The 26508-nt window shown below is 34.5% G+C and overlaps 1 protein-coding gene across 2 annotated transcripts in view; it reads left to right on the forward strand.

Annotated features, from left to right (window-relative positions):
- The window catches only part of SMARCC1 (SWI/SNF related BAF chromatin remodeling complex subunit C1), a 159517-nt gene that overhangs the window by 117258 nt on the left and 15751 nt on the right, over positions 1 to 26508 (forward strand). Inside the window, exons 22-26 of one of the 2 annotated variants that reach the window (XM_074197712.1) lie at positions 4239 to 4294; positions 6147 to 6261; positions 7453 to 7604; positions 14489 to 14623; positions 25125 to 25386. In XM_074197712.1, the coding sequence (XP_074053813.1) occupies positions 4239 to 4294; positions 6147 to 6261; positions 7453 to 7604; positions 14489 to 14623; positions 25125 to 25386 (720 nt within the window). The remainder of the gene's footprint in view (positions 1 to 4238; positions 4295 to 6146; positions 6262 to 7452; positions 7605 to 14488; positions 14624 to 25124; positions 25387 to 26508) is intronic. The other variant, XM_074197713.1, reaches the window with a different exon arrangement.

A 26508-nucleotide genomic window follows, 5' to 3' on the forward strand; every position in this document is an offset into this window, starting at 1 on the left:
GCAATGACATTTTAAGACATAGTTCTTTTGAAGAACTATAATGTCTTTGATGGATGACCCATATATTCCTGAAGAGATTATTGGAATCACAAGTTTTTAGCATTGGAAAGAACTTCAGAAATCACTTGGCCACCCTAATTTAGGGATGAGGCAACTCATGCCTTAGGAAGTGAAATAACTTGATATAGTTGGTAGTGTCCCAGAATGATGACACTCCTTACCTAAGGCAAGAATGTTAGTAGTAATGAATGGGGTAGGAAAGCAGAGAAATGTTCAAGTGGCCACAAATTGAACTAGAGGAGAAGGCTCATGAGGAGATATCCTGGGGAAATAAGCTGTGGAAATAGTTTGTACAGGCTTTTTTAAGTCTATAGTGCTTGCATTTTCCCCTCTATGCAATGGGAAACTATTGAATTAGGAATGGAACTTGATAAAAAGTAGCATTTTAGAAAGGTAAGTTTGACAGAGTTCTGGATTAGAATCAGGGAAATCATTACATGATTATCAAATTAATAGAGATGGAGAAATGAAGCATTACCACTCCCACTTCTGCAGGGCTGGGGTGGGGGATGATTCTGAGTGTTAATTAGGAATTTCAGTTTTAGTGAAATAAAGAAAAGAGTCAATTTGAGATCCTGAAAGAAACAGCAAGAAGATTTGATGGTGGCTCAGTTATAAATAGAAAGAATAAGATGGGATGTTTAACTCTTGGAATTATATTATTTGTAAACCCAGGAAGTTAACAGGATAGTACATGTTTCTCTCCTCCCTCCCCTTCAAAAGTAAGCAGTATATATAAATATCAGTTTTCACATTAAATGATTCTCAACTGTCTTAGCACTTAAAGCTTCATAGTTGAGATTTTATCGAAAAATAAAGATTTGTAATTCTAAAGCCCTTAATATATTAAAAATTTGCATAATTGCAAGTCAACTCTAGCTTTAAACATTCCATTTTATTTTTTAGTGTTACTTTCCAAATAATCCCAAAATAAAGATATGGTCACATCTGGGGAGTTTTTGTTCAATATAGAAAATAGAAGCTGGGATTTATGGGATTGAATTGATAATAGCTGTTGTTTCCCAAATTGCTTGAAATTCTCACCATTAAAGAATCTTTTAAAAAACTAAATCTTTGGGGCAGCTAGGTGGAGCAGTGGATACAGGACTGGCCCTGGAGTCAGGAGTACCTGAGTTTAAAAGCTGCCTCAGACACTTAATAATTACCTAGCTGTGTGGCCTTGGGCAAGTCACTTAACCCCATTGCTTTGCAAAAACAAAGAAAAAAACAAACCCTGAATCTTTGTCTCTAGGTCCCAGTTAAATTATATAGGTTTCATGTCAGTATTAATGCCAGATGGTGACTTGAAACTGATATGGTAGCAAAGTTTTGATAAGGGGTGGTGATCAAGAATCATAGGAGGGGTGCCTAGGTGGCGCAGTGGATAAAGCACCAGCCCTGAAGCCAGGAGTACCTGGGTTCAAATCCGGTCTCAGACACTTAATAATTACCTAGCTGTGTGGCTTTGGGCAAACCACTTAACTCCATTTGCCTTGCAAAAACCTAAAAGAAAAAAAAAGAATCATAGGAAACATGAAGAGAGCAGATGATTATGGAGTTTCACACTGGGAATATACATCCTTTCTAAGAACAGTGTAAGTTGCCAAGTCTTATGATTGCAGGTATTTCTAACAGGAGAGTAACCAAAAAAAAAAAGTTCACAGTGATGGAAGAGAGTATTAAAATAAACTTTCTTTGTATAATAAGTTTTTATGGGGCCAAATCAATAATTTGGCATGTCTGGAACATTCCAAATCATGAGGAAGATTTTGCAGTGTGTAGTGGACTGTAATGGATAGAGGACCAACAATGAAATTAGGAAGTCCTGAATTAAATATTTGCCTATAGTACATAATCAGTCTACTGTGGTAGGCAAGTCACTTAACATTTCAGTGTCCTAGGTAATTCTCTAAAACTTTAAATTGTGGTTCAGTTTGGATAACTGGTCAAGTCTTCAACAGTGAATAGAATCTTTTTGTGTATATTCTGTAGGTCTCAATCTTGGCTTGATTGTTTCTATCTATATGATCTTGAACAAATGCTTAATCTCTCCAGGTTCAGTTTTTTAATCTGTAGAATTGAAGGAGTAGACTAGGTTTACCCCTTAAGGTGATTTCTAGTTCTAAATCTGTAATTTTATTACGATTAGTATTTATGGATTATGTTTTTGTAAGTGCTCCATACTCTGTTGTGGGTACTCATATACAAAGTTGTTTATACACACTATCAAGAGATTCCAAAATCTTAAACAGAATCTTAGAAACATCTCTAGTATTTTCCTTTTCCAATTTATGTGCATCACTGTAATAATAGTGATTTATATCAGTTTGTTTTGAAATCATACATAATTAAGTGTTGGTATCTGAAATAGGCTATCCCTCCAAGGACTCTGAGTTAGTGTATTGTCTTCAGCTTATTGGAAAGTAGACTTAAGTTAGCATTAAAAATTGGAAAAAAAAATCTACTTAAAAACCTCAGTGTGGTGTTTTTTACTCAAATACTCATTCACAACTCTCCTGACTTGAGCAAGATGAAATCAACTATTCAGTTCATTTCAACAATCATTAAGCATGTCCTATATCTAAGGCACTATTTTGGGACCTAAATATACAAAAGCAGAAAAATTATTCTTTCTCTCAAAGTTTATATTCCAGTGGTGAGGGGTGCAACATTTACACATAAAGAAAACACAGGCTAGAACATTAATGGAGCAAAAGGGAGATATAAATAAAGTGCCTCAGGAAAATATGAAAAATAATGCAGGGAGAACATCAATGTAAGAAGAGGTAGCATCTAAGCTGGGGCAGAAAGGTAGAGAGAGAGAGAGAGAGAGAGAGAGAGAGAGAGTGTGTGTGAGAGAGTGAGTTCCATCATGGAGAATAATGAATTACCCAGTTTTGTTGGTTGGTAAGGTTCCTTGACTGAGCAGATATAGGCAATGGATAAAATACCAGGGGTCTGCAGTCAGGAAGATTCAACTTCCTGAGTTCTGGACAAGATTAAAACAATGGAACAACAACAAAAGAGTGCTTGAAGGGGAAATAAGGCTGGAAAAAAGACTGTAATGCTACATTGTAGAATGCCTTCAAGCTTACAAGGGCTAAGGAATTTGTATTTCATCATGGTGTCAAGTAGGGAGCCACTGAGGATGGTGACATGTTCTAAACCAAGTCTTCAGACAAATATTTTGTTGGCTGAGTGGAGAATAGATTACAGCGGAAGTATGGTTGGAAGTATGGAAGTATGATTGCCTCCTTGGAAGCACTTCTAGCAGTTGAGTTATGAACACCATGAGTATATTTAGGAACCTCTGTGAGGTTTTCCATGCCCTCTGCCCTCTCCACCAGAAAAAAATGTTTGGAAGATAGAATCTATAGGATTTTGCAAGTAATTTTGAACATGGAGGATGAAAGAAAAGGAAGAATTAGAGCTAATTTCAGACTTTTGATTCTGAGGGATGGGATATGTAATGATGCTATCAGTATAAATAGGGAAATTTGTAGAAAAGGCATTAATATTGGGCTTGTATGTGATGGTTTTAAGTTTGATGCTTTTAGAGTTCTTCTATTGTAGTAGATAGGGCAATCAATTTGAAATGGAAAAGATGTGAACCTAATTCTGTCTTCAAATACTTAATAGATGTTTTGTGATCCTGGTTATCATCTTTTCTGAGCTTTGGTTTCTCATCTTTAAAAGAGAAATAATAATAAATAGACTTACCTCAGTGTTTAGGTGAGTGTAAAATGAGATAATATATGAAGATATTAAGCATTAAAGTGTCATGTAAATATTAACTGTTATTAATAACTTGAACTTGCTTCAGTTTTAGAATATTTGTCAGTTCTCCAGGGCTCTAGAGGAAATTGCTGTTCTCCTATGAATTTACTACTCTAATATGATATGGTTCTTAACATTTCAGTGTATGAATATATTATGGATAGTTGATATCATTGAATTCTAATCTGTTGACTGCTTGAGTCTCTGGATTGAAAACCCCAGTGAATTCTCTATTACCCATTGTTTATTGTTAGTATAATATGTTAGCTTGTAGCTAAAAATCAAGGTGGGGCAAATTTATTTATCTAACTTGCTTGTAGTTCTAGCATCACTGTTTATATTATCAACAGCTTTGTTGTAAACAGGATATGTTTGAGCTACTTATGTTCTTTCCCTTCTAGATGGTACTGAAGAAGAAAAAATGGAAACAGAGACAGATGGACCACAAACAGAAAAGGTGAAATATGTTAAGTTGAATTTTCTTAAATCAAAAACCATATAAAGTATTTGAAGATCACTTTTTTAGGCAGGGCTTTAGTGAAGTTATTGGCTAAATATCTAATGGAGGGCGGCTAGGTGACGCAGTGAACAGGGCACCAGCCTTGGAGTCAGGAGTACCTGGGTTCAAATCCGACCTCAGACACTTAATAATTACCTAGCCGTGTGGCCTTGGGCAAGCCACTAAACCCCATTGCCTTGTATAAAAAAAAAATCTGAAAAAAGACAAATAAATATCTAATGGAATTAAGATTAAATGATCACAAGGTAAGAGGTACAATTTGTGTCCTTACTTGGGAATATAGGAGAAGTTTAGATTAGTCAGAGCACAGGATAAGTATATCCCTTTTTAATTGAGTTACTGATTATAGAAAAGGTTATAAGGAATTTTATTTTATTGATGAGAAAATTGAGACCCTAGGAGGATAATTAACTTACCCAAACACAGGAAGGATTTGACACACAGATTTTGGATCATCTTACCTGTAGTCCAGTTTCCTTTATACCACATAATAGTGTTTCTTGTTGTCTTTATGCCTCACAATCCAGATTACTTTTGAAATTTGTTATTAGTAAATGCAGGATTCCTGAGACAGTGGAGTCTTAAGTCTACAAAACTGACTCCAAAATATCTTTCTAGCACTAATTCTTGTGATAATTCATTTAGATTCTAATTTAATATGGACATCATAGTTTCTCTACTAATTGTTTTAGCTTGGAAATTAACTACCCAGATTGGTGTGGTTTGTACCATATTATTGCCTTACTTACGAAAAGGGTGTCACAATGGATTCTTTGATAGAAACTCATCTGATTGTGGTGGATTTTGTGCTTCCTTTCAAGTTCAAATCTGGCCTCAGACACTTAATAATTACCTAGCTGTGTGACCTTGGGCAAATCACTTAACCCTATTGCCTTGTAAAAAAACTCAAAAAAACAAAACAGATGATCCCCAAATTCCTTATTTTGTTTATGCTATTTTCCCTTTTTGGTTTGAGTAGAATGGGATATTATTGCAATGCCTTTGCATTTGAGCACTTAACAAACATTGATGGAATTGTTAAATTAGAATCTAAATATTTAGATTTTAATTTTTCAAAAATTTCATGAACATTGTTCCCTCACCCCTCCAAAAAATCTAGTCTTTTTAAATTTCTCACCTTAAAAATAAAAATTACAGTCTTAAGGGAGAAGAGAGTATGCTGTCAAATCTTTAATTCTGCTTTGTGGTACCTGGTACCTTGGGGGGGTGTTCATGGTAAATGGTATTTAGGCAGTAAAAAATGAAGTTTTTTAACATTTGCTATGTAGTCAGAATTGATTTGGAATGGTAAAAGTCAAGGAAACCAGTTACAAAGCCAGTGTAATAATCTTGGTATGATGAAGTGATGAGGATTTGAATGTAGGTGATGAGGTCTCCTAAAGTCAGATTATGTTTTTATAAATAGAGAGATTGTGTTAGATGCCTGAGGTTTGTGGAGTTAGAAACGGCATGAAATGGAAACTGATTGGAAATATGTATTGTGGCAAAGTAAAGATTTGAGGGTAAAGTCAAAATTACTACTGTGAAAGACTAGGCAAATGAATATTGGTATCTTTTGTTGGTGTTCTTTTCAAAAGAATAGAGAAGTTTGGAAGATGGTTGGGTTTAGGGCTAACAGTTGAGTTCTTCTTTGGATATACTCAATTTAGCATGTCATTGTAATATTCAATTTGAAATGTCTAATAAGCAGTATTTGGGTTATATGATGGTCATAAAAATTTTATTACCCCCTAAAAGTATTTTTTCCTCTTTGTAACTTTCTTTTTAGGTTGATAACAAAGGAGAAAATGAAACTGATGAAAATGATAAAGCCCAGGATGGAGAAAATGAGAAAAGTATTGAGAAGGAACAGGATAGTGAAGTTAATGAGGACACCAAGTCAGGTATTGATGGAAACTTCTTAAAGTATAATCTAGGTGGTACAGTGGATAGAGCATCAGCCCTGGAGTCAGGAGGACCTGACAGATCCAGCCTCAGATTTGTAATAATCACCTAGCTGTGTGACCTTGGGCAATCACTTAAACCCATTGCCTTGCCAAAAAAAAACCCAAACCTCACTAAAATATCATCTTTCAGCATCATCTTTTCTGTAATGCATCAAACCCATTTCTGAATCCAACAGTAATTCACATTTTTTTTTTGTTTTTTGTAATTAACTGTCCTTGTCTTTTTTATATATTTGCCAATTTTTTGGTATGAGGTGGAACTTAAGAGTTATTTTGATTTGTAATTCTGTTATTTAGCATTCTTTAATATGGTTAATAGTTTTTAATTCTTCTGAAAATTAATGATTCATATACTTTGGCTACTATTTTCTTTGAAAATGACTTTTGGTCATACATATTTTTCTTATTTGTGTATTTTGATTATCAAACCCTTATTGGAAGTATTTAATAAAAACCTTTATTCACAGTTGATCAGTTTCTCTTCTCATCCTACCTGTGATATTTTTATTTGTTTGAAAACATTTCAGTTTTACAAAATCAAAATGCTTTATTTTATATTTGATACTTGGCTCTATCCCACATTAACATTTTATTCATTACTTGTATTTGAGAATTTTTATTCTTGCTCTTATTTTTGTTAATATCAGTTTTTTTGCAAGGCAATGCATAACATCATTCAGCTCAAGGTCACACAACTTAGATTATTATTATTTAGTATTTGAGGCCTCAAATTTGAACTTGGGTCCTCCTGACCCCAGGTTCAGTTCATCACCTAGCCACCACCGCCTCCCTCCATTTTTTTTTTCATCATAAAGCATCTGTTTGCTCATTAGAATTTACCAGAGCATTTTTTAAATTTTGTGTTGTTAAAACTTAGGATTCTTAAATGTCCCATTTTACCCAGAGCAATTCTTTTCTCTAGTTATACTGAGTGCTTGTTTATATTAGCACAGAGCTTAAGGGAAAATAAAAATGTAAGAAGATAGAATATGTCATTTAAAAAACTTGACCCTATCAGAGACTAATTTATTGTCTTAATGCTGAGGTATATAGAAGGCTATATTTGTGGTTTGGTTAAAACAATCATAAAGCCAAACGCTTTAAGAATGTGTCTTCCCTTCATTTCAGAAGAGAAGGATGGCGAAGAGAATAAAGAAAATGATGCATGTAAAGAGAGAGAGAATGATACTGGAAAGAAAAAAGTAGAACATGAGATTTCTGAAGGAAATGTTGCCACAGCTGCAGCAGCTGCTCTTGCCTCAGCTGCCACCAAAGCAAAGGTTTGTAATTCTTTTTACATTAGTTTTCCAGGGTCCTTCCAAATTATGTTGTCATGTTCTCTTTTGAATAATTGACAAATATTTAGTACATGGTACCTTGTGTTATTAGTATTTATTGATTTCATTTAATGATGCTTATTTATTCCTAAATTAATATATGTGGAGAAAGTAGTATAAATAATGGACCTAAAAGAAGTAGATTTTCATCAGTTTGTTAGTTTAGCTTGATAAGCTTTGATAGTTTTTTATTCCCCCTACAATTTTGATCTGAAATTTGTTAAAACGTTAATTGCTGATCATGGAAAATTTATATTTAATTTGTTCTATTATTTTCATTTCTAAAAAATATGCTTTGTACTGTTCATATTAATTTAAAGGAAATGAAAGTCTCCTAAAATAGCTCTTTTTATACATAGAATTGCCAGCTTCTCTATGGGTGGTTTCATTTTTATAACATGTGGTGTTAACTGCATAGTATATATTGAAGAAACGTTTGAAAAGGGTCAAATCCTATTTTTTCCTTACTTTGTGCTAAATTAGCTCAAACCATTCCAGAAATTAGTTTCTTTTCTAGTTTCTTCCTTCCTTGTTATGCTCTCTAAAATCATAATTCCTTTACAAATTTTCAGCATTTTAAAAAACTATTTGCCGATTAATGGTAACATATCTTACACTTCTGCCCATAATGACTTTTCTTTCTGTTTGTTAATATGGTACCTTTATAGCCTTCTCACCCAAACAGGCAGCTGCTGGGTAATCATCCTTCTGATGTTTAATCTATTAACAAAGAATTCAGTACCCTTCCCATCTGAAACGAAAGCAGAAGGCAATATATAGCATGTGCTCATGAGCTCTGGCACTTGTGAACCATCTAGGAAAGAGCTTAGATGAATAGAGGTACCTTGAAACATAGTCTCCATAAGCAAACTTGCTTAAGCAAGGCTAGTTTTTACTCTTTTGACCAGGAATGCTTGAATGTTTCTGATTATAATGATAAAATAAGATATTGAAATGTACTTTATATAATAACTAGAAAGTGTTTCGCATAAATTTTCTTATTTAATTGTTACAAAAGGACTCAGAGGCATGTAATACAAATAATATTATCCGTTTTCCAGATATGAAGAAATACTCTTAGATTCATCAAAACAGTAAATGGTAGAATTTGAGAATTAAGAGCAGACCTTATGACTAAATCTAGTATTCTACCAGTAGGTTCTATAAGCCTACTATTTACAAAGCACCTTTTGTTATATGTCATTGTCCCTAGCATTCTAATTTTAACAAAGTTGTTATCCAATTGAGTTACTGAAATGATTTGAAGTTGTACAATTAATAGTTGTCATTTTTTTCCTGAGAGATGTCGATTTGTTTAGTTACTTAATACACTCCTCTCCTCCCCACAGTATTTTTCTTTCTGAATCAGTTAGACTTGGGAACATAATAATTGCTTATTAAATAGCAATGTGGAAAGCCATTTAGCTGTTACTCTATTTTCACAAGTTAACATAATTTACTTGTTGGGCTTGTTTGGTGAATTCCTTTGCCACTTGGCATTTCTGAGTCCTTTGATATCTCCTTAAGTCTACTATTCAAGTGTTCATCACTCTGTTAATGTTAGAACAATTAACAAATTAGAACTGGAAGTAATCTCAGCTTCACAATTGTAGAGATGAGGTAATTGAGGTCCAGATGACCAAATGACTTTCCTCAGATCAAGCAGCTTTTTTTTTTTTTTAGGTTTTTGCAAGGCAAATGGAGTTAAGTGGTTTGCTCAAGGCCACACAGCTAGGTAATTATTAAGTGTCTGAGACCAGATTTGAACCCAGGTACTCCTGACTCCAGGGCTGGTGCTTTATCCACTGTGCCACCTAGCCGCCGCCCACCCCGCCCCCGCCCCCCCCCCCCCCCCCCCCCCAGCAGCTTTCTTGGTGGTGACTCTAGGTTCCCAACCTTCAAGTATAATCTTTTTTCTACCCTGCATGTGTCCTTAGTGAATCTATGTTGGTTCACAAACAGCCCAATGACCAAACTACTAATTTCCTCCTAAGAAAACAACTGTGTTATTATGCTTTTAGGTAGTTAGTCAAGAATGGCTGTTGAACAACCATGGAATGCAAAAGTATTATATTAAAAATCCTAGGGTCACAGGAATAGAATAATTGGATCATAGAATTTAGAGCTGCATGGGCTGTCAAAGATCATCTGTTTCAACTTTCTCATTTTACAGAGACAGAAACTGAAACCCTAAAAAATGAAATGAGTTGCTTGAGGTTACACAGGTTGTAAGTAGCAGACGTATTTGAATCCATGTTATAACTTTAAGTCAAGTTTTGCTTTAGGCTGCCCCTCTTTCCCATACCTTTTAATTCATACATTGTTTCACATTGCCAAGTTTAGATATTTATATATAACTCATAATTTTTAGTCCTTCATACCCAAAGAGGATCAGTGATATCATGATTGGCTTGTGTTCAGGGTATGTCTTTGACTGTTGCTGGTCAGTCCAGTATGAACTTGAAAGTCCTTACTGTTGATCAGGTATAAGTAGTCCATTTGAATGGAGGTATCTCTAGATGTGCACATTACATGTTTCCTTAGTGCTATATTGATTCTGCCTTGTCCTTTGTTGTGGTAACATCATACTGGGTCACCCTGTAACTGCATCTCCCATGTCTCATAATTGCTATTAACATTTTTTTTTTTGTCTTTTTGTGGGATATTGAAACTAAGTGACTTGTCCAAGGTCACACAACTAGTAAGTCTGAACTGTTTGAAGCCAGATTTGAACTCAGATTCTCCTGACTCCAGGGCCAGTGCTCTATCCACTGTGCCTGCCACCTAGCTATCCTGATACTAATATTCTTCAGAGAGACCTTGAAAATGTTTTGTGTCTCTTCTTCTGACCTCCATATGAGCACTTTACCCTGTTTTCAAGTACATAAAATAGTCTTTTAGGTAAATGTACATTTTGGTATTTGGACCACATGATCAACTCATTGGTATTACACCCTTTTCTAAAGTAGAGTTAGAATGTTTGGCACTTCAGCCCAAGTGCGAACTTTAGAATATGGTACTTAAGAATTTTCGTAAGATAGTTCAAATGGGAAAAGTTCAATTTTCTGGCATAGAGTGGATAGACTGTTTCAAAGACATATAGCTTATATAAATACTTAGGGGTTCATTATTTTGCAATATCTAAGAAATAAATTAGTTCTTAAACTCTTTCTAGATTCTTACATGTTTATGATGCTGCTGTTTTTTTATTTTTGTATTCATTCCATCTAATCTCCATAGTAAACCTGAGGGGCATTTTAGTGTAGTGGAAATACTTTGGCTAGATCTATTCCTTCAGATCCTAATCTCCATGCTTACTAGCTGTGGTAGTTTAAGTAACATGGTCTTTCTGGGCCTCAGTTTCTTATCTGTACATTAGATATAATGCCAAATTTGCAGGAATATCTTGTGAAAAGTATTCTGTAAACCTCGAAGTGTCATGTAAATTTGTGATTCTTCTTAGTATAGTAGTGTAGTTACATGAATTTTTTTAAAAACTTGGAATATGTAGACAGTGTTTTGAGGAGAAGGATGTGCATCTTTGTGTATGTCTTAGATTGATAGAGAGATAGAGAGGGAGGAGAACCTGTTTACATTTTCTAGTCTTGGAAAGGTAAGCCTATTCTCATTCTGTAGTTCAGGGCTGTCCAAAATGTGGCCTGAGGCCCATGATTTTAATGTGGTATCCTGTGGATTTACTAAATGCTTTAGTAAATGAAACCTTGTTACTGAAGAGCTCTTAGTAAAATGGGAAATCAAAATATATTGTCTATTGTTTCAATAAAAACTCTTAAGGTTGTGTAATCCTGCTGTAGTTTATAATGCAATCTATTTTTCTTTTGTGCTTTGGAGGTAGGGAAGGGGTATGGTAGTAAGTGGTGATATGCTAAGCTGACATAATTTTAGCCAATTGGTACTTTGATTAACCCTCTAGTTTTCAAGTATTTCAGTGAATTTCTCCATATCAGGTATGGGAAATAATTCACTGGACTATAAACAATAAAAGAATAATATGTTTTTATTTTACAATTGGGGTTTTCAGTATGGAAAATTTAATTATTCTTTCTCATCACTGCTATCCCAAACATATGTATCCTAAAATGATTTTAAAAAGTCTACTTTTAGGGTATAATTTTGGGAGAAAAGGAGGACTTAGTACTTCGCCCCCCCTCCTCTCAAAGCACCATTATTGGGATAAAATATTTCATTTTTTAATTATTCATCATTTGAAACTAAGTCTTACAGGTATAGTTTAGACATTCCCCAAAATACGGTATACAAAGAATATTTTCAAAATTAAATCATATTTCTAGTTTACCAAGAAAAATTAGTAAAGAACATGTGCAGTGAATGTTTTAGTAAGACAATACTTTCCCCCATAAGAACATGATGCTATCATCATTTTAAGGTCTGCATATATTTTAGATTTTATTAAATGAACAAAGTTGGTGGCAAAATGAATAGAACAACTAATTCTTGAATTCAAATCCAGTCTCAGTTATTTACTAGCTGTCTTACCCTGGGCAGTTCACTTTACCTGTTTTGGCCTCAGTTTTCTCTCTTGTGAAATATGGGAAATAAGAACATTTACCTCCTAAGTGCTTATTTCTTTTCTTTTCTCTCTCCCCCTAAATCTCATGTCAATATTCAATAGTTGTAAGACACTTTTATTGTTAAAGATGTCTCCAAATGTGGTTTACCTCAGAAAACAAAATATTTGAACCTTTAGCTTCTGTGGAGTTAGGCTGGCACAGTCCATCTGGATTTCAGTTAAATGGAGGAAAAACATGTGGATTCTCATAAAAAAAAATCCTTTAGAGTCTGAGTGATATTTAATTCATAAATGAAGGAAGTTATTTTTCTGCCTTACACCAGGTCAGAGAATATCTCCTGGCTTGATGGTTTACCTTTTGATTTTCATTTAAGTAGAATGTTTCCTTTTTCTTATAAAATAATTCATAAGCATAAAAGTACAGATGATTTTGATTTTGATAATCATATAGACAAAAATAAGAACTTATATGAAAGAATAATTAAAACTTCCATATTGAAAACCCACTTCTTAAATAAAAACATATTATTCTTTTATTGTTTACACTCCAGTGAATTATTTCCCATATCTGATATGGAGAAATTCACTGAAATACTTGAAAATTAGAGGGTTAATCAAAGTACCAATTTGACTCTAAAACTCTTAACTTCAAACAGGTCTTAGAATTTTAGATACCTGGATGTCTCACATGTTTTTGGGTTGTTTCTCCACCCCTCATCTTCACCCCCCCATCTTTTTAAAAAATGTTTAATATTACCCTTTGGCCTAAAACTCTTGGAGGAGACTATCTGCTTATAATCTTTCTAGCTTGTTCTTGGTTCATTTTTCACATTGGAATTTAATCACTATCTGAGTCATGTCTTGCAGAGTGTATTCTTTTTTTTTTTTTTTTTTTTGCAAGGCAATGGGGTTAAGTGGCTTGCCCAAGGTGAGAGTATACTCTTGGTCTAATGGAATAATACTACCATGCCAAGCTCTCAAAAAAAAAAATCCCAAATTTGCGCACTTCATACTAAGTTACCTCTTCACTTTCAGTTAATAGACAGTTTCTTAGAATTTATTTCATGTTTGATCACTCAATTCTCTGAAAGTGCATAATGTGGACTTTGCCCACACAGATGAAACTCTGGAGGGTCCTGTTAAGCTATAGCTTTCAGTGAAGTTCCCAATGAAGGGACTAAACAAAAACAGCACAGAGATTATTACTAGTGTGATGGATTTTTTTTTTCAGCCCCCGCCACTCAAGAAAGCAAGTAAAATAATTTTTGCTCTCTATCTATGAAAAGCATACTTCCAGGTCTTTGAAGAATCGAGTTTTTTTTCTGTATTCAGCTCAATGATTGAGAGAAAAAGTTTTAAGTGGTAAAAGTAGAAAGAGTATTGTAACTTGAGTAATGCCCAAGTTTTGTTGCCATCTCTGCTTTGCTCAGTGACCTATGTATGGCAAGTCATTTTAGCCCCTCTAGTCTAATTTGTTTCATAATTTTTAAAGTGAGGGGTTTAGTCTAAAATAGAGACTGACAAATTGGGCAAACTGGCAGGCCTAAAAATGAATTTTACATTTTCAAATACATTAAAACTTTATTTTAAAATGTAAAAACCATTCTTCATGGTTGTACAAAAAAGCAGGTGCAGGTCAAACTTAGGAAATTATCTCTTAGAGAATAAAAAAAATTATTGAATATTGGCTCCTAGAATAATCCATTGAAGTTTACATGAAACCTCTTTTTAATCTCTGTTTTATCCTTTATCTTCTTATTTTGCAAATTTTCTTTTTCAAATAGTTTGAAGAATCTTCAAAATTTCCAGACAATGAAAGTATATAGTCATTGCAATATTATAGAATGATGTTTTAATTGTTTTATACAGTTGAAAAATAGATTAGACTAGTTGGCTAAAAACATCAACTTCAAGTTTTATGGACTCAATTAAAAATTAGAAAAGAACAGAAATGTGGTAAATCTGAACAAAGAGGAAATTTTTACTTGAAAGAGAATCCCTACTAAAGTACAACTTTGGATGGGTTTTTTTCATGTTAAGTTTTAAAGAAATATTTATTTTAAAATAAATGTGATAGTGATAAAAAAAATTTTTTTCACGAAACACACTGCAAACAGACACTTCACACAACAATTCCTTGATAAAGAGGAAGGGACATACATGTCTTTAACTTTGATTCCTAGTAGAAGTATATAGACTATTGTTACTGAGTTTTAGTTTAGTTTACATTTGAAACTAGTATTTTAATTAACTTGTTTGGGTTTTTTGGCTTTAGCATCTTGCTGCTGTGGAAGAAAGAAAGATCAAATCTCTGGTAGCCCTGCTGGTTGAGACACAAATGAAGAAACTAGAGATAAAACTCCGCCATTTTGAGGAACTGGAAACGATCATGGACAGGGAGAAGGAGGCTGTAAGTAAGATGGGAACTTGGTGATTTTTAGAACCATTCTTGAGGAAAAAAATGCAGTTTAGCCTTTTAAAAATTTTTTCCTCCTTTCCCATTTGTTTTATTAAATATACTTATTCTTTTAAAAGCAAAAGCCATTTCCTAATATCCTTCCCTGTTGTTCATAACAGAACTAGCCATAGTTTATCATACCTGTATTTTCCCATTGCTCTACCAATCATGTAGTAAAAGAAGTAGGGTTTTGTTTTCTGACCACTATAGTAGTAATCATGGTCTGTAATAAAAATTCAGCTACGTTTTGGTATTCTTTCATTTTACTGTATTATAGTTGTTATTCTCCTGGTTCTTTAGTTTTCATTCACTATCAATTCTTAATATGTCTTCCAGTCAAGTAATGTATCTTTTTTTTAACCATTAAATTATTTTTAAGAGTGCTTGGACCTATTAGTGCACAATACCACCAGCAAAAAGTGCAGTAAACTGTATTCCCAATGTACCTCCAACTTTAACTATTTCTGTCTTTTCATCTTTTGTCCTTTGATGGGTGTGAAAGAAAACCTCAGAGTTGTTGATTTTTGAATTTTTTTCATTAATTATTTGCAATATATTAATGCTTTTGTTAAATGGTTTACAGTTTGTCTTGATAGTTTATATGCTTACTATATGTTTGGGTCAGTTCCCTTTATGTCTTGGATATCAAAGTTTCCTGAAAATATCTGGGACTAATTATTAAACCCCAGGTCCTTGTGTACTTTTGAATCTTCATGTCACTCATAGGTCCATATAAATTTTTCATCTCTAATCTCTATACTGATTACATATTGCAGGTTTTCCTTAGCATGGTGAGTAGGGGTGAACTCTCATTAGCACCATAATTATTCCTGCCAAAGACTAGGTCAAATGTCTGATTCAAGAATTGACCAATTTTGGGGTTTTTATTCTTTTTCCCTCTTCAAGAAATTTCTTTTATTTATTAAGGCTATGGGATTAAGTGACTTGCCCAAGGTCACACAGCTAGATATTAAGTGTCTAAGGTTGGATTTGAACCCAGGTCCTCCTGATTCCAGAGCCAGTGCTCTATCCACTGTGCCCACCTAGCTGCCCCAAGAAGTTTCTTAAAAAAGTAAAGATGTGATTCTCATCCTGAATTAGACCTGTAGTAAACACTCCATTATTCATTTTCCTCAATTCTTTGATATTTCTCTCATCCCTTTTTAAAGACCAGAAAGGAATAATTTTAATACAGCAGTACCAAAAATTAGGAAGAAAGTTACAAATGCTTGTGCTAGCCAGACCATCTTGGGCTGTGCACAGCTTGCTGTCCTAATGAATGTAGTAAGTAAAGCTCAGTCAAGGCTCTCAGAACTGTGAGAACAGCAGAACCATGAACCAGAGATGGAACTATGCCTTCATGATAGATGAGCAGCCCCTTTGGCTCTTAGGGGCTGACCCAATCCAACCTATAGTGTCTGCCTTTTCCTTATCCCAAGAAACAATAGGAACATATGATTACCAGGTACTATTATGGAATCTCAGTTTCTACTGTGGTGAGAGCAGAGGATTTTTTTCTCCATGTGTGGATTGTCTAAGAGTTTACTGCCTTTCTCTTGTGGTCTTTTTTTCACCATGGTTTCTTCTGATGCCCTGGTGAAACAACTAGAGAATCGTGCTTGGTATTTGAGCACAGTTCCCTCTGTTCTCTCCAAAAAAGAAAGATATTTCTCTGAAAGAAATCAGAAGAAAGGAGAAACAATAAAGACACAAGCCTCATAAAGCTGAGGTATTGAAGCAACTAGCTGGGAAGTAGGAACATGAAAAAAAAATTCAGAAAGCAATTAAACAATTTAAGTGAAATGGTGAAAGAAAAGTTAAACCACATAATGGAAACCATGAGCAACAAATGATTGCTAAGCTGGAGAACTTGGGGAGAATTGATTAGTGCATAGAGAGGAGATAATGAAGAAATGAATCCAAAGATACTGCCAACTAGTATGGAGCTGACTAGTCATCCAAGATCTGTCTTCTTCCCCTCCTGAACTTAGAAGGACTGAATCAGCTAGGATCACTTTTATTGTAATCCTTCTGACAAATATTCTAGTAATTGATAATTGAGCCTTATAGGTAGATCAAAACAGTATAGGTGTTGTTTCCAGAATACTTGGTTCTGAGTTTTTGACTAGTATTGTATTGAGCATGTTCTTGAAAGAAACCCATAGTACAGTTTTTCCAGATACTACTGTACTTGAATGGTTAATAATGCTATTTAAATTATATATGAGAACAAAAATTAAACAAAGGCAATGAAATGGTCCTAAAGAAAGTAAATCAATTCCAGGGAAAAGGTTTCCTTTTTGTAAAAATTTAGGTGGAGAAAACCACTTGGTCCAACTTGTAAACTTAGGATTCTAAACTTTCCCTTTGACAGTCTGGTATAATCTTAAGAACCTCTTCTCAAAATAATATTTTTAAATACATAAGACTACAGATTAAACCAATTGAATTGAAATAGTATGTTTTTTTCCTATCCATATTCATGGATTTCTTAAAGCTTTTTCAAGAACCTCCACCCTAGGTTGGCAAAGTAAAGCCAGAAACTCACATAAATTCCTCCAAATTTCTCTCCAAATCTTTAAAATAATATCTAAATCTAATTTTGGAGTAACAGAATCAAGAAAAGATCATGGTAAAACATTTTTTCCAGCCAAAACAACTTAGAGGAGTAGGAAAGGTCTTTGTCACCAGGGTGATTGTCAGACCTGTAATGTAATGCAGCGTAGTACTTGTATGCAGCTACATCATCATCACATGAGTTCTCAGTTCATAGGAGAGAAGACAAGTCAGGAGTTTACAGGAAATTGCTGACAGTGGATGCAAGACTCTATTGCTTTGTCCATAGATAGTTCCACGTCTTAGTCATAGGGCAAATAAGCGCATTAAAGGACTAATGCTGTGAATTCATTATACCATATTTCCCCCAAAATAAGACCCAGCTTTACATTAATTTTTGCTCTTAAAGGTGCATTAGGATTTATTTTTTGGATGTCTAGAGATAGGCAGTCATTCGTGCAGAAATCATTCTTCTCTCTTCAAGAAAGTTCCTTAGTATGGTGAGTGCCTGCTGAATTCCAGACTAGCAGATCTCTTTGGTCTCCTGGTGAAACAAGTGGCAAAATTAAATTGATCCATTTCCTTATACCTGTGTGCACCAGATTTGTTCAGGTTTCAAGAACATGAATGTCTAAAATATGTTTAATCTTATTTTTCTTGCCCTTGGTAATGATTAGATGTGGGACTTTCTTTCCATCCAAATGTTAAGTGCTCATATTATTTCTGCTTTGTGTCTGTACTTTTATTTGCAATTTGTCAATAAGTTAAGTTAATATGTTTATATAGGCATTTACTTCCCATTCAAAGGTACCTGCTTGGATATTTACAAATACTTAATTATAACTTACACAATTTTTAAGTGTTAATGTCAATATTTTATATATTTAGATTTAATGATTTATTATTTTATAATTCAATACATACATTGTGTTGCAATAGATGTAGTAAATGTGTCCGTCTGGCTAAATGTTCTCAACTAAGGCTCACTTGGGGGGGTAAGGTTTATATTGTAAGTATCCTGAAAAAAAAATCTTGCTGGGGGCTTATTATGGGGGAAGCATGGAAGAAGCTCTGATCATCTTGTGATTGTTCACAAGGTAACAGGGGCCTGGATCTCAGGTTCAAGGCAGAAAAAGAGTGCTTGTAGTCATGCATACACTAGGAGAGCAACAACCATATCCTCTCCTTAGATCATACCACTTTGGAAAAACTGAATACTTAAACAGACCCCCAGAATTAGCTCTGAAACATCTGCAAAAACATTCTAAAGCTTGGGAGCACTGTTCAACTCTAACATCAGGAACTAGGCTAGAAAACATGAACAAATACCCCTACTCCCCTCCCTCTCCCCAAAGTAAACTTAATTATAGAAAATTACTGGGCTGATAGGGAAGATAACCTCAAAGAAAGTGAAATCAAAACAGCTACATGTGGGGCAGCTAGGTAGTACAATGGATAGAGCACCTGCCCTGCAGTCAGGTGGACCTAAATTCTAATTTGGTCTCAGCCACTTGACACTTAGTAGCCATGTGACCCTGAGCAAGCCATTTAACCCTGATTGTCTCCAAAAGGTGGGGGGCAGCTAGGTGATGCAGTGGATGGATCACTGGTACTGGAGTAAGGAGGACCAGGGTTCAAATTTGGCCTCAGACACTTGAATAAGTGACAACCCCATTGCCTTGCAAAAATTAAAAAAAAAAGTCAAGAGAAAAAGAGGAAAAATAGAATAGAGAGAACTACACAATAATCATAATTGTGAATGGGATGAGCTCACCCATAAAACAGAAGAAAATAGTCAAATGGATTAAAATCCAGATTACAGAAATATGTTGTTTATAACACACTTGATGTGTTTTTTGGATTTTTTTTGTAAGACAATGAAGTTAGGTGACCTGCCCAAGGTCACACAGCTAGGTGTTATTAGGTGTCTGAGGTTGGATTTGAACTCAGGTCTCCTGACTCCAGGGCTGGTACTCCATCACTGTGCCCCTAGCTGCCCCAGAAACACACTTGAAATAGATGGTGACATACAGAGTTAAACTTGAGCAGAATCTCTTTCTCTTCACTTGAGGTTAAAGAAAAAAGCAGGAGTAGCAATCATGATCTCAGACAAAGCAAAAGCAAAAATAGATTTAATTAAAAGATTGCATAGTAACATCAAAACTAAACATTACACCAGTTTGTAACATCCAAATTTTTTGGAATGGTCTGGGAGAGAGCTTCATTTCACCATCTTTATTTTGTGCCCCCCCCCCCCCCAAATTCTCAAGGAAAAAAAGTTGTGAGTTACAGAAATAAATAAACAAAAAATGCTAGTGGGAGAATCTCACCTTTCCCCTCTCAAAAACTAGATAAATCTAAGTGTAAACAAGAAAAGATAGAAATAATAAACCTGGATAAAGTTGAATGTGAATAGAAAGCTAAACACCTTTATTTAATTTATTTATTTGTTTATTTATTTATTTTAGGTTTTTTCAAGGCAAATGAGATTAAGTGGCTTGCCCAAGTCCACACAGCTAGGTAATTATTAAGTGTCTGAGACTGGATTTGAACTCAGGTACTCCTGACTCCAGGGCTGGTGCTCTATCCACTGTACCACCTAGTCACCCCTAAACACCTTTTTCTCAGCTGTACATAGCATCTTCACAAAAATCAATCAAGTATTAGGGCATACAACCAAGTGCAGAAATACAGAAATATTAAATGCACTAGTTCAGACCATAATGCAATAAAACTTATATTCAGTAAAGGATCATAGAAGGGTAAATTAAAATTTACTGAAATTAAATAATCTAATTCTCAAAAATATGTTATCAAAGAGCAAATCATAGAAACAATTTAATTCAAGGAAATGACAGTAATGAGACATCAACCAAAATGTATGGGATTCAGCTAAAATACCATTATCTCCCCATGTATAAGACACTCCCATGTATAAGATGCACCTTAATTTTGGGGCTCAAAATTTGAAAAAAAAAAGTATTATATAAAGTCATTGAATTCAAGTTTTATTCATCAAAATATTCATACAACTCCTCATCACTGTCAAAACTCCCATCCATTAGCTTGTTCTCATCTGTGTTTGATGATAACTAGCTGTGTTAGAAGAGGCTCAACTACTCTCCTGCATGTAGTCTGGTCTATGGTTGACCACAAATACTCTCTAGGCAAGTCTGGTGTGTGGACGCATGCTTATTAGTCCATTCAGTTTCATGAATCTGTGTCCTCCTTTTGAAATCAGCAACTTCTTGTTCATCAGTGATTCCTCTGGCCTCTTGCTGAACCATCTCTGTTGACACAAGAATTCCACTTGCCCATTGCTTTTAATACATCTCTTCTATTCCCTCTCTAAAGCAGGCCATTTTGCTGACTTGCCTTTCATGGTTACCTTCTGCCGTGGTGTTTTCAGTTGGGTTTCATCTTCCCTTAGCCAGTCTTGGATTGTTTTCTCAGTTAGAGGAGGACTACAAATCTTTTCTGAGCCATTTCTCGGTATAATGTGGCAAAATGTAACCAAATATACTGGTAACAAATGTTAAACAATGAGCTTAAAGATACCAAGTGCGGAAAAAATTTCTTACTTGAGAAATGCAAGTAAAAAAATCTACAACTGCTGTATTAAACACTCCCAAAAAAGAGTGCATCTTATACATGGGGAAATATGGTGGCAGGGTAAAATGTATATCTCTAAACACATCAGTAAAATAGAGAAAGAACAGATCAATGAATTGGGCTTGCAACTCAAAAAGAAACCTAGGAAACAAAACAAATTTAAAATTCCTATTTTAACACTAAATTGGAAATTCTAAAATTCAAAGGAGGAATTAATAAATGTACAAAAACTACTGAAGTGATCATAAAGTGAAGAGCTGATTTTTTTAGGGGGGGGAATTAGACCATTACTTAATTCGATTAGGAAGAAGAAAAAACAAATTATCAGTGTCAAAAATAAAAGGTCTGAATTCATCATCAAAGAAGAGGAAATTAAATCAGTTATTAGGAGCTCTTTTCGTTAAGTATCTTTGGTATCTTTAAGATACCAATAATTCTGACATTCTAAGTAAAATGGATGAATAATTACAAAAAACTTAAAGCTAGATACAAAGTTTTAGTGTTTCTCTGAAAAACTCATTTCTTGAACATGAGTTCAAGTTAATGGAGTTAAATTTTAAACAACTACAAAATTTTTCCCAATTGAAAAAATGACCTTAGGAAATGAACAAGTAATTTTCAAAAGAAGAAATCAAAACTTTATTCATATAAAAAATACTTTAAATCAACATTGTGTGATCATTTCTAATAAAATTGACTTTTTTCTTAGCACTATAGAAATAAAAGATAACTCTGAAAGACTTGTGCTGGAAAATACCATCCACATCCAGAAAAAAAAAATTATATCAACTGAATGCAGGCCAAAGCACTATTTTTCATTGTTTTGATTTTGTTTTAATTTTTCCTTATGTTTGTCTCCTTGTTCTGATTCTTTCTTCACAACATGACTAATATGGAAATATGTTTGACATAGTTGTACATGTATAACTGCTCACTGTCAAGGTGAAAGAGGAGGGAAGGGAGAAAAATGTAGAACTCAAAAAACAAAAAAAATAAATATTGGAAACTCTTTACATGTAATTGGAAAATAAATAAAATTAAAAATGCTATAAATTACTAATAGAGAAATGCAAATTAAAACAACTGTGAGGTATCTTCTCATGTCTAATATAAGGAAATGACATATTGGAGAGATTTTGGAAAAAACAGGGATGCTAATGCATTGTTGATGGTGTTGTGAGAAAATTCAACCATTCTGTGGAGTAGTATGGAACTATGCTTTCCAAAGAGATAAAAGACAAAGGACCTATTTGTACAAAAATATTTCTAGCAACTCTTTTTATGGTAACAAAGCATAGGACACAGGATAACCATTGGGAAATGACTGAAAAAATTTGGTATATGATTGTAGTGGAATATTATTATACTTTAAGAAATATTGAGCAGTTGAGCAGGATTCTTTCAGAAAAACCTGGAAACAGCTAGGTGGCACAGTAGATAGAGCACTGGCCCTGGAGTCAAGAGGACCTGAGTTCAAATGCAGCCTCAGACACTTAATAATTACCTAGCTGTGTGATCCTGGGCAAATCACTTAACCCCATTGCCTTAAATAAAAAAAAAAAGAAGCAGGGGAATATTGTATTGAGTAATACACAATGATCAACTGGGACTGACTTGGGGGTGGCTAGGTGGTGCAGTGGATAAAGCACTGGCCCTGGAGTCAGGAGTACCTGGGTTCAAATCCGGTCTCAGACACTTAATAATTACCTAGCTGTGTGGCCTTGGGCAAGCCACTTACCCCCATTGCCTTGAAAAATACATATAAATAAATAAATAACTGTGCCTGATTTGGTTATCATGATCAATTCACTAATTCAAAATAGTTCTGAAGGAATATGATGAAAAAAATTCTATCCTTTCCAGAGAAAACGATGGAATCAATGCAGACATAAGTGGGTTTTTTACTTTATATTTCTTGTAGTTTCTGCACTTGTTTTTCTTTTGCAACATTGCTTATGTAGACGTTTTGTCTGGTTGTATATGTATAATCTATATTGAAGTGCTTGTCTTATAAGGAGTAGTCAAATTTTTCCTTTCCTATACCTTTTAATTGTTCTTCTGACTATTCTGGTTATATAAAATATAAAATATAAAATATTCCACTATCTCAAGACTATGCAGACCAAAGCACTATTTTTCTTTTCTTTTTTCTTTTCTTTTAATTTTTCTTCACACCTATCCTCTACCCCTTTGCCATTTCTTTTATCTCTAGATAAAAGAATCCTCAATTTTTTTAAGTGTTTACTTTTGTGATATGGATTCAGATCCCCTCTTTTCCTATTATAGTCACTTTGTGATAGAATTATCTAACTTCCAGCATTTTAAGGATCATAATTTTGGTAGCGTTGTTCCTTCCTTGACCAAGACTGATTGCAATTCCTTTTGTTTGTGGATTCTTTTTTTTTTTTCTTTACTGCATCAGGAGGAACATAGAGGTGATACACTATATTTACTCTTGTTAGACATCATCTGGAGTTTTTATTCATTCCTGGACACCACAGTTTAAGATAGACATTGATAAACAAGTGAGTCTAGAGGAAAGCAGCCAGAAGGCCTGAAGTACTTGATAGGATGATTGATTGAGAATACTAGAGATAGTTAGTCTATGCCTAGAAAAAAACTTAGGAGGGACATGATAGCCATGCTCAAGTCTTTGAAGGGCTAGTAGTAGAGGTGTTGTTTGGGGTGAGGTGGGGTGGCTCAGTACCAAGAGCAATAGACAGAAGTTGCAAAGAGGACAATTGAGCCTTGATGTCAGGAAATAACTTGTTCTTAAATAAAGCTTATAAAAAGTCTACTAGCTTTCTCAGAGAGGTGGTAAATTCTTCCTCCTCAGAATCAAATAGAGTTTGAATAGCTACTTCTCCAGTGTAATATGGTGGAAATTGTTGTGGAAACCCCTTCCTACTCACAAATCCTGTGGTTCTCTAACTCTGGAGATAAAATTAAGAGAGTTTCCTGGCCAAAAATTCATCATCCTGCAATCCATCTACTACTTGAATGTTGCTGAACAGCCATATCAGTCTTAACCATTTCTTAAGTCCTGAAATACATTTTTTCCTTAGAGAGAGTTTGGTGTAGAAATACATGAAGCAGTGATATAGAGGGGGAGAAGGAGGGGAGAAGAGGGTCATTGATAGGACAGTTTTGAGGAGAGAATAATCACAAGCAAAACAAAGTAACTGATCCTAAAAGGGGGAGATCAAGGTGGGAGGATGGAGAAAAGCAAAGAAGTGGAAGCTAATGAGGTACTCATTTGGGAGATGGCTAAACAAATTGTGGGATCTGAATGTACTAGCACATCATTGAGCCATAAGATATGACAAAAGAAATAATTAAAGACAATCTAGAGCTAATATGAACTAATAATAAAGTAAGCAAAAATGTGTACAATTTATACAAGGAGATTGTTTTAAATCCTACCCAAAGGACAATTTATTTTCACAGCCTTCACCACATTGGCTTATACTCATGCAAGTATTAATGCCTCCCACCTTAAGGATCAAATGAGCCAATTTGACTGCAATCAGTAGTCCTTATCACTTATTAAATCTGTTTTCAGATATGTCCCATTTATACTAATGCAGTTTTTGCAGTGTTGCAAATAGGTTAACAGATGAAGTTTACTAAGATGCAAGAGAAATATCTATAGACCACTGCTGTCAAAAGAAAAATGATTATATAGGTTTGTATAGGAGATTAGTCAGAAATTTTTTTTCCCTGCTTCATATTTATCAGAGGGTTCCTTTTTTGAAATATCAAGCATTTCAAAGGAGGACCTGATCATTTGTGAAAATTTTGAAGATACGAGGTTAAAAGGCTACCAGTTTGACTGTATTTTGGGGGAGGGGATCTTGGCAGTGCATTTGGAGTTTGGCCCATATCTTCTTTTTTTTCCTCTCCCACCCCTCCTCCCACTCTGCAAATGTAGATTTGGGCAGGAACCTTGCGAAAACTTCAGCTGCATTTGCAGCTGTGTCAGCATTAGGTCTCAGTGAGGTCTTGCTATAGAAAAGTGTCTGTTGTATTCGGTTTCCGCTTGAGTGCTACTGTATACATGCAGCTAAACAATGGGAAGAGGAAGGCAGGATTTGAATGCAGAGAAAGTGAATTGGAACAAGCTTTTTTGTGTAACACTGGGTTCATTTTACAGGATATTGGGAACCATGGAGGAAATTTAACACATTTATTAGCAATAGAGTGATTTGTGAAATAAACAACGAAATTTTCTTTTTTACTTTTTAAAACGTGATTTTTTTTTTCTCCTTTCCTTTTGTCATTGTAGTTAGAACAACAGAGACAGCAGTTACTCACTGAACGCCAAAACTTCCACATGGAGCAGCTAAAATATGCTGAATTAAGGGCTCGGCAGCAAATGGAGCAGCAGCAGCATGGGCAGAACACTCAGCAGTCCCATCAGCATTCTGGAGGACCTGGTATGAACCCAATTGGAGCACCAAGCCATCCAGGAATGTTACCTCATCAGCAACCCCCTCCTTATCCCATGATGCACCATCAGATGCCCCCTCCTCATCCACCCCAACCAGGTAAGGGTGTAGAGAGCATCACTGAGCCTTAAAATAACTCAAATTTTTGGGTTAACTGTTTTTGCTATGGTTCTATTCAAAATATCAGTTTTAGTCACCTGGAGGTTAAAATAACACTTGTCACATTATTACAGAAAATTAGTAGTAGAAATAAGAGGCATTAGAGGATAATATTACGAATGTTGAATTTTGGAATGAAAATGACATGTAAGATATTCTGAGGAATGTTGAGAACATCTTCCTCTCAAATTGAAGACCTTGGATAGATCACTTAATCTCATTTTTCTCATCTATAAAAAGGGTATGGTGATGCTTATTAGATTTGCTAAAAGAAAATTGAAATAGATAATTGTTTACTCTTGAAGTATTTCTTTTCAAATTGTCTATACTTATTTTCACGTACAGATCTATAAATTACATATAGACTATATCATCATGACATTCTCCCTTTGAATCCAGCCTACATGACAATAGTATATTCTTGAGTTTCACTTTCTTGGGTCTAAGCAAATGAAGCTTCCTACTTTTGCAATTTTGAACAAGAAATTCTTTCTTTGATGTCTCAAATTTCCCATTACCAAAAAGTACAGGCTCCATGAAACAAATTATGTGAGAGATATTTGGGCAAGTTCAAAACCTCACATCTTTAGTAACATTTTATTTTGTAGAAAGGAGTCATTTCTTGATTTATGCAGTTTGTTGAGATTTTGTCCTCATACTGTAACTATCATATCTATCTTGACCTCCAAAGATCGATATTGTATCCTTTTCACAAAGCACAAATTCTGGTCAATTATTTAGTCAATTATTTATATAGCAAGACCTCATAAGTTATCTTAAATTTAGGTTTGGCATGAAGTTCATTAAAATCTTTAGATGTTTCTGTAATTTTAAATAAATTCTTCATGCTTTTGTTCAATTTTAGTCAAAAGTGGTGGTGTTTTATTTATTTTTTAATTAATTTCAAGACCTAAAGTACTTGACAAGTAAAGAGATTAGGGTAAGTCTTGATATAGCTGATGGATACTCAGTGACTATAGCAGTCAGTAACACTGCACATAGTATTTTCCAAGTGGAAAATATAGGAAATAGGAAGTATTTTCTTATTTGTTTTATGTAGAA

The sequence above is a fragment of the Macrotis lagotis genome, chromosome 8 (genome assembly GCF_037893015.1).
Source record: "Macrotis lagotis isolate mMagLag1 chromosome 8, bilby.v1.9.chrom.fasta, whole genome shotgun sequence".
Classification (NCBI taxonomy): domain Eukaryota; kingdom Metazoa; phylum Chordata; class Mammalia; order Peramelemorphia; family Peramelidae; genus Macrotis; species Macrotis lagotis.